The sequence below is a fragment of the Didymosphaeria variabile genome (assembly GCF_027946475.1).
Source record: "Didymosphaeria variabile strain IMI 356815 chromosome Unknown scaffold_3, whole genome shotgun sequence".
Lineage (NCBI taxonomy): Eukaryota > Fungi > Ascomycota > Dothideomycetes > Pleosporales > Didymosphaeriaceae > Didymosphaeria > Didymosphaeria variabile.
This window is the reverse complement of record NW_026611622.1, coordinates 3,025,959-3,042,621: the sequence shown is the minus strand read 5'-3', so window position 1 is coordinate 3,042,621 and position 16,663 is coordinate 3,025,959. Positions and strand designations below refer to the sequence as shown.

Here is a 16,663-nt window from a genome sequence, read left to right as displayed (position 1 = left end):
GATCTGTTTGGGAAGGAGAATGCGACATACGGGTTGTTTAAACGCGAGATACCATTTTGAATTACCGGTTCTTCTTGTTTGGAATTCGATCGTTTCGAGCGAGGCGTTGGGATTTGAATAACGGGGCGAAATGTAACTACATGGGCTATTGGTAGTAATAATACGGGATATACAAGAAAAATCTAGGAAAAACATTTAATTCATCAAACATCGTGTCCGCTATATATTTGTCTATTACTATAGTCCTCTACGCGATATGAAGCAAAGACGAAAGCCTGACTAAAAAGTGGTCGCACGTTCTTTCCAAAAAGACATTTAATCCACCCATCCGACTGCGACAGTACCGGAAAGATAAAAGATACTTATAGTGCGCGCATATACAGGCAGGTTCGGGGAAAAAGAGACAAAAAAGAACCACACAATGTTCTCCGCTCCCAGAATCGAACTAGGGACCTTTCGGTTACAACAGATATTACAGCCGAACGTGATAAACCAACTACACCAAGCGGAGGAATGCGCACTATGGACGCGCTTGGTAACTCTGGAATCGATGGTAAGATTCCAAAAAATATAATATATATTCCACGTTTTTCATTGAAGCAGTGCGCTGACCTTTTCTAGAAGGTCGATCTACCCCACTTTGTAATAATGACGGTGCGTCGCACAAACAGCGAATAAGGAATGGGAGATTACCATTGTCCATTCGTGATGGCTACATTTCTTCTATTTAGTTCTCGTCTTGCTACATTGATCTTGGAGCAGACACGGGGAACCGAAGAGATGCAGCTCTCCGAAAATCCTAGACAGCGTCCTCCTTGCGTCGTAGGCATTCGCTTAATGTGCAACCGCCTGCCAAATCCATTAGACGCTGATTTGTGCGCTCTGTTGACTCAATGCAAGGTCTTGTTGAAATTGAGGACTGTACCAAACGTATCGTAGATAGTGCAGATCAGGTATTTCAGCCTTACGCCAAAGGTACCCCAGCCTCGTTCAATCATGACCTCCTCGTTAGAGCTATATATTGCGGTGAACGCGACACATGCCAACGCTTATCTCAGTTGAACCGCTCAGGTTTGCACCATCTCCCTGCGTTGCGACATGAACAGTGAAAGATCCGAGGGTTGGTTCGAAGGCGAAATTTGAGATTGCCGTGTCATTTACCGCGTCCGAGATTTCTTTTCTTATTTTTTCTTTTCTTTCCTTATCACTGAACCACAGGCATTGCTCGCCGACACATTGGCTCAATAAAATGAATAACTGCCAGTTGAAGATCTGACGTTGTCTTCGACTCATTGATCCGTCCAAGAAGAAACGGTAGACCTTTACAGCATTTTCTTCTGAGTTTCACTCGCCACGCTCCAGTCAAATCAACTGGCATTCGCAGCAGCCGTGCGGTCTCAACGTTGCTGTGGAAGGGCTACAGCCTGATTACTCCAACCTTGTGCGTTTCTACTTCTTCTTCGGTGCCATGAACTGCAATGGCGATAGTCAATTGTGGGAAATTTTGAAACTCTCAATAATTAATTCGAGGTCATTGGTTTCTGGACTTGCTGTTTGTTGTTCCATGTTTTTTTCTGACTTTTTCTCGCTACCCTACAGTGCTGTCTGTACCTACGACAGCCTTGTCAGTTCAGCCTCCTGCGATTCTAACTCCTCGTCGGAGATAAAGAATGAAGTGCAAAGCCTTACCCCAATACTTGGTCGAAACCAGGAGCAGAAGTCTTTCACATACCCCGCCCGTATCGGTACGACGCCACCAAGATTGACACTCGTCTCATCTGGAACTCTTCTTGAAGAAGACACATTGGACGTTCGCGGAATGTGATATTCTTGCGCGAAAGATTGCAGTGTCGTGCTTGCTCGGGTGAAGAATCAACGCAGCCCCTCGTCTCAGCCTCAACCACTGTCCTCATTCGTCCATCATCAAAAGGCTCTCGCCGTTAGCAGAACCTTTCCTCGCTCTTTGCGCGAGCGCCAAAGTGAACGGCGAACTCAACGGTATCGCTTTGTCTAGAGACAATCGACATGGAATGGTTTTGTGTCTGCGTTGCCTGATCAAGAGCGGATTTGCTTGAAAAATTGGCCGGCGGGAGAGGTTGATACAATGGACATCCAGAATGATGCAGGCGAACGACTGATGTAGACATAGATTGTAGGTAGGTAGGTAGGTAGGTAGGTAGGTAGGTAGGTAGGTAGGTAGGTAGGTAGGTAGTAGTAAATTTACGTCCAAGACATAGATTGTAGTCGTGGTGAACGACTACATTGATAGTGATCATCATCCATCAGCTTCCATTTTTTCCATATACGCCACCGAACCCTGAAGACGCTTTTACCCAACGCCGTCCCATGCATGGCCTTACATTCTCTAACTCTCACCCTTACCCTCTGATCTCTACCTCCGCCCTAACATGCCCCTCGGTCGTCCTCCCTAATCCCTCCCTGGCATAGAAGTCCATAGGGTACAAATTTCTTCTCACTTCCATCTCACCAACCTCTTCCTCTAACCATGGCGCTGATCTCACACCCAGCGCAACAAGCGCCTCATACGGGCTCAGCAGCGGCCTCGGAAATGCGTATCCCCAATCGATGCTCAATCTCGGACACGCGATCTGCACCCAAGCTTCTACGTCGTCCATCATCGCGAGCTTGCCCGGGAATATCTCGGAGAGGAGGAGATTAATGGATTTGAGACCTTGCCGCTTGAGCTCGTTCTCGATGAGGGTGAGGGTGTGAGGGTTTCCCTGCCGACCGAGGCTGCCGAGAATTATACCCCATGTGCGTGCCTTCCTAGCTGTGATGATTGCCGTGCGGCGGAGGGAGTAGAGCGATGTGTGCTGGTATGTTTCGTGTGTGAGGCGGCGGGAGTAAGGGTCGTAGCGGTAGGCGGGGAGGGAGGGGTTTGCGATCATGGCGCTTTCAAGGTGGAAGCGGCCGTCGCCTAGGTAGAGGAGAAGATCTGGTACGGGCTCTTCTCTGCCTTTTGCGTCGAGCTGACCGTGCATTATCGCCATGGAAGGGGATGTGCAGCCAAGGATTTCGCCTTTGGAGAGAGGCGCGATTTGTGGGACGATGGCTTCGAAGCCTTCTCTCTTCAGAATCGAGACGATGCCGTGGATTGTTGCATTAAACTGGATGGTCCCGACCAGCGCTATCGTCTTGCCGGTGGGAAAATTCTGTGTTATGGTGTTCACAAGATTCTGCGTGTCGATGCCTATTGCGACAAAGATGTATAGCGTTGCAATCTTGGTCACTGCCACAGGGATCAAGCAACTATGCGCATAGTGGATGAGCAGATCGCATCCCAGCGCCCGCGCGGTGAAGTCATCGATACAGCATGCGCCATACGTGACATCGCCCATGATCAGCGTGGTGGTGTCGGGGCAGAAGCGCGTGAGGATGTCGGATATTGTGGTGGCGAAGAGGAGCAGGCCTTCGGGGAACTGCAGGGCGATATTCTTCGCACCCGACGATCGGATGCGGTGTATGCATTTATGGATCTCGAAGTTGTAGTTGGGCGGGAGAAGTGCGATTGCGGCGTTGATGTCGGGGTCGTGGAGGATAGAGTCGGGTAACGAGTTCAGCGCGCGGGCGGTACGACGAGGCTGGGCGACTGTGTGTTTGTGTCAGAGATTGACAAAAGCCTTGTATGGCGTCCGGGTGGTCTCACACCTTGTATCGCCGAAGAATCCTCAATGTTGGCGTTCGGCGCTGCCTTGTTGCCCGCCTCTGCCACTGCCTTCCTGCCCACAAACCGGCGCCTGGGCTGCTTGGGTGCAGCATAAACCTCTTCAGGCACGCCGTCCTCAGCTGCCGGACCCAGGTTTGTCTGCGCTCTGTCGTCCTCCATCTTGCCTTTCGCGCGTTGGTGTTGGTGTTGGCGGCGGGGGTGTCTTTCGTGCGGGGCGCCACCCCAAGCGCAACCAGGTGGGGTGAACTTTTTCTACTAGCCTTGGTGCCTTGCTATCCCGGCAACTGAAGCGCGTTCGTCCACCGACATCATCTCCATCAATGAAGTAAACAAATGGAGTGCGGATATTGTAATCGACGACGTATTCCTCCAGTTATCGCCAATGTAGCTAGCGTCGAAAACTGTCCGTATCACCAGAGCGCATACGTCGACCAGCATGTCGCCTACCAAATGCACAACCATCGAGCGCTGCAACGCACGCTTCCCAAACGCGCCTCCATCACGCCGGTCCTAGAGCCTGCCGAGATAAGACTATTGCTAACCGACGGATCACCCCTTCGGCCGACTTCGACTGATGGCTTGAGGTTGCTGTCCTGGTCTTCCTGACACCAAAGTAATGGCACACTCATTATTGGACGTGGATCAACTCGCGACTCAAAACGCTCTTCAGTTATCTCACTTGTTTCTCTCTCAAAAGTGCTGTGTAGATAGTGAGCGTTGGGTATCGACCTGGATAGAACGCATGAGCAAGGATCTCACCCTTGTTGGGATCTCGGTCGGGCTCCTCAAGTTGATTCAAGACTTTGAGTTGACTTGTTGCTTCTCTCGAGTCGCAGGCCTAGCGAATGGTCATTGAAGATTCGCACGGGCCTTCCGCAGGTAACTTTTGGAAGACTCGAGAAGCCTACGAGGAGCTCGTTTTTCCATGAGGAATGGCCCCGACTTGACACTGCGGCACCACAACCACAATATTACGCTAAGTAGAGTGACTCCCTACACATTGAAGACCGCTCTATGATGCAAAAGCCCAGCCACGTGGGAAGATTATATCCATGGATCAATTGCTACGGGATTACACATGAAAGAAGGCACTATGTTGTAAGCGGCTAGCTTGTAGCTCAATAGAACGTTGCGCTGGCTGGCAGACGTTAAGCTTACGCTCGCGCAAGACATGCCCATGGTACGAATGTTCAAGGGCGCACCCAAACTACGGTCAAAACAGTTCCAACGACACAGCATCTCATGTCGCTTCGCATCGTAGTCTCAAATTTCGCAGATGCTGTGAGCGGCGTCAGGTAACAACCCTACTACAACAGGTGTGAACGAACCTTGGCAACTTCCATCTGCAACTTATCACAACGGCTCTATCCGTCTCGAAAGTATGCTACAGGACTACAATGTACCCCTCTTCAACTCTTTTTCGTTCACCGTCTTAGCATTCGCCTCATACACCCGTAACATACCTCACTTTGAGTGAATCCACCCGCATCGATAGAGATTTTGGCAGGAGAGATGTCTCCCATTACCATAAGGCCGCTGTCTCGTTCCTTTGGTGAGACAGGGCTGTGCAGTCCCCACCTTCACTAACCTAATTTTGTAGGTTCCACGTTCGTGTCGCCGCAGCCGTCGTGAGATCGACGCATATCCACAATCGAATTGCACCTAACGAGGAAGCATCAAGAGAACAATCCCATGTCAGCTATCTTTGCCTGCAAATTTCATCGCCTGCATTACCAAAACTGGGAGAGAAATATAAGACACGCCGTGCGTTCCCAGCAAAAGCTTAACGCGCATCCACTAAGCTACTTTAGGCGAAGGGCTGGGTAAGATTGCCATGGGGGCCACCGCGTCAACGAGGCTCCCAATTGCGTAACACAAGAGGATCAGCGTTGAAGCCTGTACGCCGGTTCAGCTTACTAGCTGTTGTGCAGCACAGCCCCTGCTACGTCGTGTTTAACAAGCAGGACGCCCGCTTCAGTAAGACAGATCGTAGTGTAGACTGATACATACATTCTTGTGACTTCAATCTTCTCGTTTTCCAAATCCTTCTTCGACGTTGGTGCTCAAGCAAAAGCAAGTCTGCCTACACACACCAAGCTAGGCATCCCACATACGTCTCTGAAGCAGGGAAACAACAAACGCCACACATTGGAAGCCTTTCACAGAAACAAATTCGTTACGATACAGAAGACCGTACCAACACGCAAACATTACTGTAGGCCGCCAACTATCCAACATGCATCATGCCTACCATCACCCCTCCGACCGCCGAAACTTCCTGGACCCGGAGTCTCACCGCGTCTACCCACCCACCCACCTCAACGTTTGCATCCACTACCGGCGCGCCACCTGCTGCCAACGGCTGATGCTACTCATGTGTGCCGTCCTGATGTTCTTCGGTCTCATGGCTGTTGTCGGTATGGTTATGTGTGGTGTGAAGTATGGGCGCCAGCCAGCTATGAGCGTAGTGAGGTGTTGGCAGTGGATGTATTTGTGGCGTTAGGAGGGTGGAAACCTGGGATAGGGTGGGGATGAAAGAATTAGCGTGAGAAATTCTGGGGGCTCCAAGGCGTTTAGTGTGGCGTTTTGGGGCCAAGGAGTTTCGGCTGATGTGCACCAGAAGGGATATTTCGGATGTGTCCGCATTCGGGATGGAGCGTGGTTTGAGTCCAAGGCAGACGTGTTTAAAGAGCGTACAACCGGTGGAGGATATGAGCTGTATGATACAGGCCCTCCCATGCAGCTCACATGTAAGGAAGTATCATGTACGATTTTCCTATGGCGCATCCTCAGATCCTCAGGTCTGTTTGGGTATGAGCGGCCTGAGGGTGATATTGTTGAGGCTAGTGTCTCCCTGTATTGGATCCAGTCGTCGAACTTGCTCTAGACCTAGGCGCGAAATCCAACGTCATCGGCAGAGGTCGTCGCGAGTCATCGCGGGCAAACCCTCCGCGAGGCATAGTCCGCGACTCGTGATGCCTGGGCAGCGACCGAGGAGGATAGGAGGGAAAACCACCTCGAGGTATGCTTTGTGAGTTATACGTCTGTGGTGATTTTGGTGCAGCATTCGACCAGCCACCACGGGGCATGCTTTGTGAGCTGTACAGTCTCCGGTAGGGAGGACTGTTCCTCGACCAAGTAGTGGCAGTATTGAGCTGTCTGTTGATGTGAGAAGGAGGACCATTTCTTCTTTCCCAAGACTGGCTCTGCCGCTTTTGAACATTGGCAGCACGTTGGGCTTGCCTCTCAAGCATAACTCGTATTATTCAGTCTTGTGTATCATTTCAAGATATAGTGTATTGGGATGCACTTACCTCTGGGTGCCTTTGGTGCATTTGCCGGTGCCTCATTCTTAGTCTCATCTTTCAACAGAGTATCGACTTGCTCCAGGAGCTTATCTCGTTCATCTTCAAGAACAGAAGATATACAAGCAGTAGAAACCATCTCGCTAGCTCTTTTCTCCTCTTCAATTTTGGCGACTTCCTCTTCACTGAGGACGTATTTACTGTCGCAAACATTTGCGACTTCATTCTTGAGAAAGGCAATTTGCCTCAGAGCGTGACTTCCCCATTCATCCAAATCGAAGTCATGCTCCTCTCTTTCTTCTACCTCTTTGTTCAACTTTGCTTTCATGTCTACCATGCGCGCTGTGAGCGTTCGCATGCGTTTATCGAATCCGGTGACGACCGCAGAAGCATCCGACGTCGTGTCCCGCGGAGCTGATACATGTCCTACATGCCGTTAGCTTAGAATTCGTATAGTGTAGCCTAGGGCAAATCACCTTCTTTCGAATCTCTCAAAGTCAACGTTTCCTCTATCTCGATCTCCGCCTGCGCCCCTGCTTCAGACTTCGCAGCCGTTCTCTCCCCAGAACAATAATCCCCTTGCTCTTTCTCATACATCGCAGCGAGGGCGGACTCAGCCTCTAAGGCAGACTCCACATCTCCCCCCCCCAGATTGAGAAGAGGGCGGCTTACTCGGCGGAGACGATGGCAGAGACTCTGTTCGAAACCTATGCTGTATCTTGAACCTGGTGATAGGCTCAGTCGCAGCGTCATCTTCGTCACCCGGTACGATGGTGGCTCTCTCGCGGTTGGTGTTCCGAATGCGCAGTCGAGACTTGATGGTAGCTGGTTCTAGATCCGATTCAACATTGCGCTTTTCGCGATCATTTTTCTCCCTAGGAGCGGCGGGCGTAGAGAACCGATTTGGAGGAGTCTGGGTAGACTTGATGGTTGGCTGTGGATGGGGAGCCATGGGCGGAGTCTGCAGAGCAAGTGCGGTAGGCTTCGGAGCGAAGCCGTCCTTCTTCTCCTCCTTGAACGTCTCTCTGAGGCTCTTCAACCCCTTACGCATAGAACTCTTGAAGCTCCCGAAACGCGTTTGGGAAGCCTGGGTAGACTCGATCCTTGCACGATGAGACGGAGACATGACTGGGATTGATGCGGAAAACGTAGCAATGGATGGTTCTGAAGCGATGATAGACTTTGCGCAATCGAGTATTCTGAGTAGAGCATGTGTGAAGAAGAGAAGGAAAGGAACATTGGATATGGGAAAAGGAGTGCGCTCCTCCCTACGTACATTGAGCCTTCGCTACCACGCAGCGCTCGCAAAAATCCACACATACCCGCCCAGCAACCACCGCATACAAAGCAGAAATCCACCGCTGGCCACCAATAGCTCATCTCCTGTTACCGCACATTATCCTTTTGCGATATTCCGAGCCGTTTTCGTGACCGTATTCGTGAGGTTCGACCCCGTCTCCGTCACCTTTCCCACCTGATGCCCAGCTATACTCGTCAATCCACCAGCAGTAGATCCCAACTTGCCCGCCACTCCGCCTACTTTCGCGCCGACGTTACCGACTGCCTTGCTCACCTTTCCCAGGCCTTTACCGATGTTTGCGAAGGCATCGTCTGCAGCGCTGACCAGGTGTTAGCAATCAATAGTTTGAGATGCGGATATGGACAGAGAAGGAGACGCAGGAGTTGTTGAGACCCACACAGCCGAGCATTTCGGCCTCGACCAGACATGGGACACTCGACCGCAGCATTATCAATATCTTCTTTTTCATTGATTGAGTGACTGAATTATCAAGATGCGTCAAAGTCTTAGCACAAACTCCAAAACGCTTGAATGAGACCCCATTGTCATAGATACAGCGCCTAGATAAGAAAGGAAAATGTGCGCCGTGCATCTTAGCTGAGGTTGACGCCGAGAATGTCGTCCCCTTTCGTTTTTCATTTTCATATGGCGTGAGGTATGTAGAACAACAATCATGCACTACTCTCTGTTAATAAAGGAGATGAGTGTCAGACCGTATTGGGTTATGACGAACAGGTCGAACAGGGTGAAGTTGTGGATGGGCGTGATGAAAGGGTTAGGGAACGGTCGCAGCTTACAATAACGACAGCGTCAGGTCGCCCCGGATAGACGCCTTGAGCTCGATCTCTATCTCCAGGTTGGCATCTAGCTTGAGCTTCAGGCCATCCGTATCATCCAGGGAGCTCTTCTGCTTCTCTTCGGGCATCCGGTAGGGCTGATTGGGATCGGAGCCGCGCATGGGGATCTCGCCTCGCATCGCTCGTGCTTTGGTGACGGGGCCGTCCATGGATGTGCTGTCCGGGCCAATGCGGTCGAACATTTGCATCTGGTTGAGCTCGCCGTTGGCGTCGGCCTCCTCGAGAGCTTCCAACGACGTCGTCTTCATGTACTTGCCATCCTCGATGCCCTTGTTGATGCGCTGTCGTCGGGCACGGCGCGAGGAGGATCTTGAGCGTGCGGTCTGCTCGCCGGTCTCTCTTTTCGCCTGCTTCTTTGCATTGACGGCCTTTTGCTGCTGCATCGTGGTCCGCTCGTGCGGCTGGTCGTCGTAGTTCTGGTCGTCGGCCATGGTGTGTAGTGTGTCGCGTTCTGTTGGGGCTGGGGATGAAGAGTCGGCACACAGAGAGTTCAGAGGATAGGCAGAGGGTTCAGAGGACACGCAGCGAGTTCAGAGGAGACGAGGAGCAAGTCGAGGTACTGTCCAGGCCCAGCCCGCACCCCGAAAACAAGATTGACGCAACGAGCGACTGGGGGTTGCGTGCACAGACCAGTGCGGCGTTGGATGGCACGCACGGCATCCCTGCGGACCCCTCCCATCCTGATCGCGATTGCCTACGTCATCGGAGGCGACGAGCCCACGCATCAGATCGCATGTGCGCCTGCTTCCGGGGGTGCCGGCGTGGCTGTACCGCGGGTGCAGAAAGTTGGCACAAAGCGGGAGGCTGGTGGCTGGAATCGTCCGAAAGGGGACGCGCGCATCCAAGTGCGGGGCCGCGGTCAGAGCTTCCTGCAGCGCAGCTTGCCTGGTCCCCAGCTTCACAGGGCGTCACGGCATAGCACTTTCAGAGGCATCGAGGATCCATAACAGGCTGAGATTATGGCTACATAGCTTTTCTATGCAAATGCAAACATGGATAATTACATTGTGAGCGCCGTGTCCCCAACGCCGCAGCGACGAACCAGCAATAGCTCAGTCACCATCCAATCGTGGAACATCGTCCAATCGTGCAACATACGAAAGACGAAGACGTGTCTTCGCCGCAAACATTTAGTTGCTGTTCAGAGTCAGCTCTCGTCCAGGTGAAAGAGTCAGTAGGAAACTTACAGCAGCCCAAGCGTGAGGTCGCCGTGAATCTTCGCCTTCAGCTGGATCTCGATGTCCAGATTAAGCTCCAATCGCAACCGGAGCTGCTCGCCCTTGCTGTCGCCCTCCTCCTCACCACCGCCGCCGCCGCCAGTCAAGCCTCCGAGAGCCTGGCCGGCCGTGTTGCCGACCTGGTTGACAGCGTTGCCGGCCGTGTTCTGCACCATGTCGGTTGCGCCGCCAACGAGTTCGCCGCCAGGGACGTTCTCGCTGATGTCGCCGAGGGGGCCGCCTTTGCCGCCCTGCTGCTGCTGCTGCTTCTTCTGGCGCTGGCGGTTGCGACGGCCACCGGAAGCAGAGACGTCGGAGCGGGCGACAGACTCCGAGTCGGAATCACCGCCTCGTCGTCCACGGCCACGAGACTGGCGACGTCTTGACTGAGACTTCTGTGGCTGGGGTTCAGGCTCCGAGTCTTCGGCATCGGCGTTGTTGGTCGATTCTTTTCGTCCTGCGTCCTCTTGCTCAGCCTCTCCTTCAGCATCACTATCGGGGGCGGGCGTGGCTTCAGGAGTGGGCTGTTGCTGCTGAGGCTTCTTGTTGCCCAACTTCTTCGGCGCCTTTTTCTCGGTTTTCTTACTCGTGCTTTCAGCCTGGCCAGATCCTCCTAGTGATGCGTTGGCATTGGCCTGTCCGTCTCCCGCGACCGAGTTCTTGGTCTCTTCGACTGTGTCCGCCATGGTGTTGTGTGCAATTCAGTTGGCGGTCGGGTATATGGGGTATGTGTGTAGTAGTGCGATGGAAATAACTTGGGAGGGATGCACGAGCGGCGCAAACTGTTAAGAGGAAAGCCGCAGAGAACAAGGAACCGGTTTGAACGAGAAGGGGACATGACACCCATGCCACACGAGCCACTCTTCTATGCACTCTGACGCAACAAGTGGCACGCTCAATCCCCCCCGCCAATCCTGCGAGGCGTCGCCGAAACTTGCCTTCATCCCTGCACGCAGCGTTGTGTCGGAACGGGGTAGCGGGGCCCGGGAATCATCCCATGCATGCCTCCAGGTCCACTTGCCGCTTTCAAGTTTCGCGGCCAACGTCTTCCGGTGCCTCGCTACACACACCGACAGCGCTTAGCCTGGCATCATGTCGACGTCTAGGCGCGGTGGAAGCACGGTCGACTTATCCGCGCCGCTCATCGACGCATTCCATCACTAACCGGATCGCGATGGACGGGGTGGCTGGCATGTCGAGACCTGTAGATCGTTACCTCAGCATTCCAGGCTCCGTGGTGGCGCACACATGTGAAGCTGCAAATGTGCACGACATTTGACGTCGGTATTATCCGTGTGCCGTTCAAGTCTGTTGGTGAAGAAGCCGTGAACCTTCGAACGGAGGGCACGATGCACACGCAGCGTTCTGTTCGGAGCGATGTGTCTGCCCGCTCCGAACAAATCGCATCCTCGTGAGCGCTGCAAGCTACCTTCCCGGCACCCTCAACCACCGACGACAGCATGGCAACGCCGGAGGCTCAAGATGCTGCAACCAAAGAGCGAATCGTCAAGCACATGAACGCTGACCACGCCGACTCGGTGCGCTGCTCACCTCGCCAGAATAGAATGAGCGCTGAACCATGCAGATTCGTCGATATCTCGAAGCCTTCAAGCAAAAGTCACTCTACCAGGTCCGCAATGCGCGCTTGACGGATGTCTCGCTGAACGACTTGAAGTTTGACTGCGGCGGCCAGCAACTCATCCTTCCGTTGGATCCGCCCATGAAGACGCTCCGAGAAGCACGCGAGCGCCTTGTGCAAATGGACAAGGATGCCCTTCAAGCCTTGGGTCGCAGCGACATCCCCATCAACAAGTACATCCCGCCGTACGCACCGGGTCTCCATTTCATCCACCTGCTCAATTTCACACAATGCCTGCTCACCTACATCGTCTTCTCTCGCAAGGCCAACTTCAAACCTGGATCACTTGTACACGACCACCTGCTGTCTCGCGTCGCCGGTTTTGGCGAATTTTGCTTGACCATCCAGCCTTACTTATTCTGGATCATGATTGGCATTCATGCAACCGAGACAGTGTTCATGGCCAGGAAATTGAACAGGCACGGACTAACGCCCTACGATGGCATCTGGTGGGCTTGGATGGGAAGCTGCTTCGTCGAAGGCAAGACGTGCTGGATGAGATTGGACACAGTCATCGATGAGAAATTGAAGGACAGGGAGGCGAAGAAGCATTGAGATCTCCCGTGCCATGATTATGACTCACGTGGAGTACCAGCGTATGCCTTTTGCCTTGCTTCATTGCACGCGTGGGCTTTTCAGCGTAGGGCGGGACGCATCTCCGAACTCGGCAAGCGCCATCGATAAGGATGATTTTCGGCGTGGAGTCGGAGTCACAGCAAATGTAGAACCTTGCGAATACATGATACCCTAAGCACAAATTTGCACTTGTTTTCCCTGCTGTGTTGTATTGTACGAGCGTGCGATGGCTTTGCGATTCTCTTCCAAGCGTTTTGCGACAGCATTGCGCCCGTCGCATGCCAATTGCTGCTCTGCGCGATATGCTTCTACAGCCGCTGCGGTGAAGGGCTCAAGCCTGCCACAGGATGTGAAGGACTCTATAGGGGTACGGTTGCTCACTCTGAATATTGCTGGCCTTCAATGCTCACTGATTGGCAGCGAGAAGCCTCTCTTCCTACGCCAGACCCTCCATCGACCTCCAAGACGGCCGGTCTCGTCAATCAACAGCTTCCGTACATGGTCCCGACCTACGTGCGCCCTCCTCCCATGTTCGAGAAGGGCGAAGGATGCTACTTGTATGACGTTGAGAACCGAAAATACCTAGACTTCACCTCTGGTATCGCTGTGAACGCATTGGGGCACTGTGACGAGGGCGTGGCTCAAGCACTTGCTGAGCAGGTACGACATATAAGCGCAAGATGAGACAGGATGCTAACGATATATTCTTAGGCACAACTTCTCATGCACACGTCCAACCTATACCACAACCCCCTCACCGGTCTCCTGTCGAAGCAGCTCATCCAGCTCACCCACGCTACAGGCGGTTTCGCGTCCGCCACACGCACCTTCATCTGCAACAGCGGATCCGAGGCCAATGAGGCTGCCATAAAGTTTGCACGCAAAGTCGGGAAGGAGGTAGCCCCGGGCGAAGACAAATACGACATTGTGTCTTTCAACGGCTCGTTTCACGGTCGAACTATGGGCTCCTTGAGCGCAACGCCAAATCCAAAGTACCAGAAGCCTTTCTCTCCTATGGTCCCCGGCTTCAGATACGGAACATTCAACGATGTGGAGGCTGTTAATGATTTGGTCACTGAGGGCACTTGTGGAGTTATCATCGAGCCCATTCAGGGCGAGGGCGGCGTCAACGTCGCGACGCCCGAATTCCTGCTTGCGTTGCGTAAGCGCTGCACTGAGGTCGGCGCCGTCCTCATCTATGATGAGATCCAGTGCGGTCTAGGAAGGACCGGCACATTCTGGGCTCACGCCGGGTATCCAAAGGAGTGCCACCCCGACATTGTCACCACGGCCAAAGCTTTGGGCAACGGGTTCCCCATCGGAGCAACAATTGTAAACGACTTTGTGTGCGATCACATCAAGACGGGCGATCATGGCACGACCTTCGGCGGTAACCCTCTGGGCTGCCGTGTAGCTTCCTACATCCTGTCTCGCCTGTCATCTCCTGAGATCTTGGAATCTATACCCGCCAAGTCAGCAGCTTTCAAGAAGCATTTCGCCTCATTGCAAGAGCGTTTCCCTAACCGCGTCAAAGAGATCAGGGGACAAGGCTTGATACTCGGGCTGCAGCTTGACGATGACCCTACGCCGATTGTAACTGCGGCGAGGGAACGAGGACTCCTGATCATCACCTGTGGAACGAACACATTGAGGTTCGTCCCACCTCTCATCATCACCGAAGCGGAGATCGGTACGGGTATGGCGATTGTGGCCGAAGCCATGGAGAGCGTCTGGAGCAAAGGCGAACAAGTACCGGGTACACCTGGCCAACAGGAAATGCGATGATCCTCGAATGTGAGTGGCTTGCTCTGCATATTCCAGGACGGCGTTATTGGTATGGCATGTTGTTTGTGGATTTCTGAGTGTATGAACAAAACTATCATGACACGGACAGCAGAATATATTCTAGTCAAGAAATTAGAATTCTACTCGCCTCGCGCGCTTCTGTTTCTTCGAATATCTCTCCCTGCTTCCACACTGTCTATTTGCGTCTTCAAGTCATTCTCCATACTATGCAAACCGAGGGTGTGTCTGGTGGACGTCTACCTAGAACCTAGCGCCACCTCCACCCTTTGCAGCGCCTGCTCATACATCTGATCTGCCTGTTTGGATGGCCAGCTCGCTTGTGAGCCATGCTCGGAATTTTCTCTTCGTTGACCTGATCATGTGGAGGAATCTGGTTTCAGCCTAGCGATGAAAGGCTGGACCAGCCTTCGTATGTTGCCAGCTCAAAACTAACCTCAGCTGCGGCTGAAAAGACGAGGTGGAATTCATCTCTTCCCTCTTTGATGCAAGGCGGACATATGAGTACTGATGTGTATTCTGAAGGTCCGATTCAACTTTGAAAGAGTCATATTGTCGCTGAATGTTCTCGGCCATAACAGACGCTTCAAGCGAGTGATCACCCCAAGTCATTACAAGAAAGCCAGGAATTAAAATGGAAAAGCAATGAGACATTCCATCGTCTGACCCCGAACCAGGAGGTTTACCTTTCAACAACCATAACATCAACGATTTTTCGGACTTAATCACTCCGGCTACCTTGAAGGCGAAGCAACTTAACGACGTATCAACAGACAAGGTCGAATATGGAGAGCCTCTTCAACTTCAACCCGGATTTGACGACGATCCCCTAATCTGCTCGTTGCTTCTCAGCCCGTTTGAAGGAGCTCTAATGCCTTTCGAAGCAGTATCCTAAGTCTGGGGCCATGAAGATAACCCTCCTTTCATCACTTGCAACTGGACTGTTTCATTCATGGTTAACGAAGGCCTGGGACTCGCCTGTCCGCATTAAGTCACGCATAAAATGACGGTTACTGATAGTCTCTATCGCTTGCTGTTACGTCTGCGCGATCTCGAAGGCGTACGCACACTCTGGATCGACCAAATCTGCATCGATCAAGGCAGGGATCCTGAGAAGCTACAATAAAAATTGAGACAGGTCCGAATAATGGCAGAAATACATTCCGCCGCCGATAATGTGCTCACATGGCTTGGAGAAAGGGATTTCGAAGCGGCGGCAACGTCTGGAATGATGCAATGGATGAGACTCACAACGAATCTACCAGAACTAGAACTCATGCCACTGACAGACTATCTGGTCGCAACAGAATATTTGGTTGCAACAGAGAATTTCCCAGAGGAAGAAACCTGGTTGGTCACGAACAAAAGACTGAATTCGCGAACAAAAGACTGAATTCGCGAACAAAAGACTGAATTCGCGAACAAAAGACTGAATACCTGAAATCCCTTCTTGTCCGTGTTCCACCAACTGTTGTCACTGATGAAGATTCACTTTCTCGAAATCGCACGCTCAGAACCATGCTCGGTAGCAGAGCCTTCGCGGCTCTTCTAACAAGGCCTTGTTTTACAAGAAGCGCAACGATCAATTGTGGCTCTCATGAAGTGTAATAGGATATCCTCTACGAGGCATGCAGATCCATGCAAGCCAGACGAATGTTGATTGGGAAGGAGCACAATAGGGTCACAATAGTCTTCGTCGTTGAGACTATTATAAAAAAAAAGAGATTTACGACGGGATTGGGCAAGATTGAAGCGCATGAACAGCGGTGATCAAACAGCGAGCAATCCCGACGATTCAGCATGGCTGCGCTCAGGGATACTCCTTGAACAGAAATAGATAAAGCGCCTATACCCCCTTCTTCGCCCAACAGCCAGCAAAGATCCACGAGTTCAAGTTCTCGCCCTCCTTGGAATCTCGCATGATGACAACCGCTGGATCGCATTTCCAGGCTACAACCGGGAGGTCATCAATCTTTACACTTCCCTTGTCTCATACTGGGTTTCTGGTACTGAGAAAATTGATAATTCATTCCTGAACCATGTTCAGGATTCGGACCCACAGCACAAACCTCACTCTTGTGTCCAGAGTGGTGTACCTCTACGATGGCAACCCCGCTTGTAGACGTCGCCGATTTCTCAGCTTCAGGGGATACAGTACCTAATGTGTTCATGGACGAGATAAATTACCAACGGGATCTAGAACCCTTCCCGTATATCTCACCTCTTGCCATAGAAGGCTTTTGTATCTGTCCAAGACGTCGAACCCGATCTTTCGAAT

The 16,663-nt window shown here is 52.3% G+C and overlaps 6 protein-coding genes and 1 non-coding gene across 7 annotated transcripts; 2 read left to right on the top strand and 5 right to left on the bottom strand.

Moving 5' to 3' along the window:
• Nucleotides 1-425: 425 nt before the first annotated feature.
• Nucleotides 426-511, bottom strand: N0V89_004345. The gene has a single exon. It is a non-coding gene; the product is annotated as a tRNA-Tyr (tRNA).
• Nucleotides 512-2,378: 1,867 nt separating this feature from the next.
• DPH1 (Diphthamide biosynthesis protein 1) lies at nucleotides 2,379-3,847 on the bottom strand (the record flags this gene model as incomplete). Its single annotated transcript, XM_056213131.1, has 2 exons — nucleotides 2,379-3,610; nucleotides 3,670-3,847. The coding sequence occupies 2 exons, from the start codon at nucleotides 3,845-3,847 to the stop codon at nucleotides 2,379-2,381; spliced, it is 1,410 nt and encodes a 469-aa protein (XP_056073439.1).
• Nucleotides 3,848-6,724: 2,877 nt separating this feature from the next.
• N0V89_004343 (uncharacterized protein) lies at nucleotides 6,725-8,119 on the bottom strand (the record flags this gene model as incomplete). The annotated part of the gene is made up of 4 exons (XM_056213130.1): nucleotides 6,725-6,843; nucleotides 7,003-7,419; nucleotides 7,470-7,613; nucleotides 7,666-8,119. 4 exons carry the CDS (start codon nucleotides 8,117-8,119, stop codon nucleotides 6,725-6,727), a joined length of 1,134 nt encoding a protein of 377 aa, XP_056073438.1.
• A 967-nt stretch (nucleotides 8,120-9,086) lies between these two features.
• On the bottom strand, nucleotides 9,087-9,581 carry N0V89_004342 (uncharacterized protein; the record flags this gene model as incomplete). The annotated part of the gene is made up of 1 exon (XM_056213129.1): nucleotides 9,087-9,581. The coding sequence occupies one exon, from the start codon at nucleotides 9,579-9,581 to the stop codon at nucleotides 9,087-9,089; it is 495 nt and encodes a 164-aa protein (XP_056073437.1).
• Nucleotides 9,582-10,333: 752 nt separating this feature from the next.
• On the bottom strand, nucleotides 10,334-11,053 carry N0V89_004341 (uncharacterized protein; the record flags this gene model as incomplete). Its single annotated transcript, XM_056213128.1, has 1 exon — nucleotides 10,334-11,053. The coding sequence occupies one exon, from the start codon at nucleotides 11,051-11,053 to the stop codon at nucleotides 10,334-10,336; it is 720 nt and encodes a 239-aa protein (XP_056073436.1).
• A 774-nt stretch (nucleotides 11,054-11,827) lies between these two features.
• N0V89_004340 (uncharacterized protein) lies at nucleotides 11,828-12,561 on the top strand (the record flags this gene model as incomplete). Its single annotated transcript, XM_056213127.1, has 2 exons — nucleotides 11,828-11,905; nucleotides 11,953-12,561. The coding sequence occupies 2 exons, from the start codon at nucleotides 11,828-11,830 to the stop codon at nucleotides 12,559-12,561; spliced, it is 687 nt and encodes a 228-aa protein (XP_056073435.1).
• Nucleotides 12,562-12,808: 247 nt separating this feature from the next.
• On the top strand, nucleotides 12,809-14,367 carry ARG8 (acetylornithine aminotransferase; the record flags this gene model as incomplete). The annotated part of the gene is made up of 3 exons (XM_056213126.1): nucleotides 12,809-12,949; nucleotides 13,003-13,242; nucleotides 13,294-14,367. The coding sequence occupies 3 exons, from the start codon at nucleotides 12,809-12,811 to the stop codon at nucleotides 14,365-14,367; spliced, it is 1,455 nt and encodes a 484-aa protein (XP_056073434.1).
• Between the last annotated feature and the right edge of the window lie 2,296 nt (nucleotides 14,368-16,663).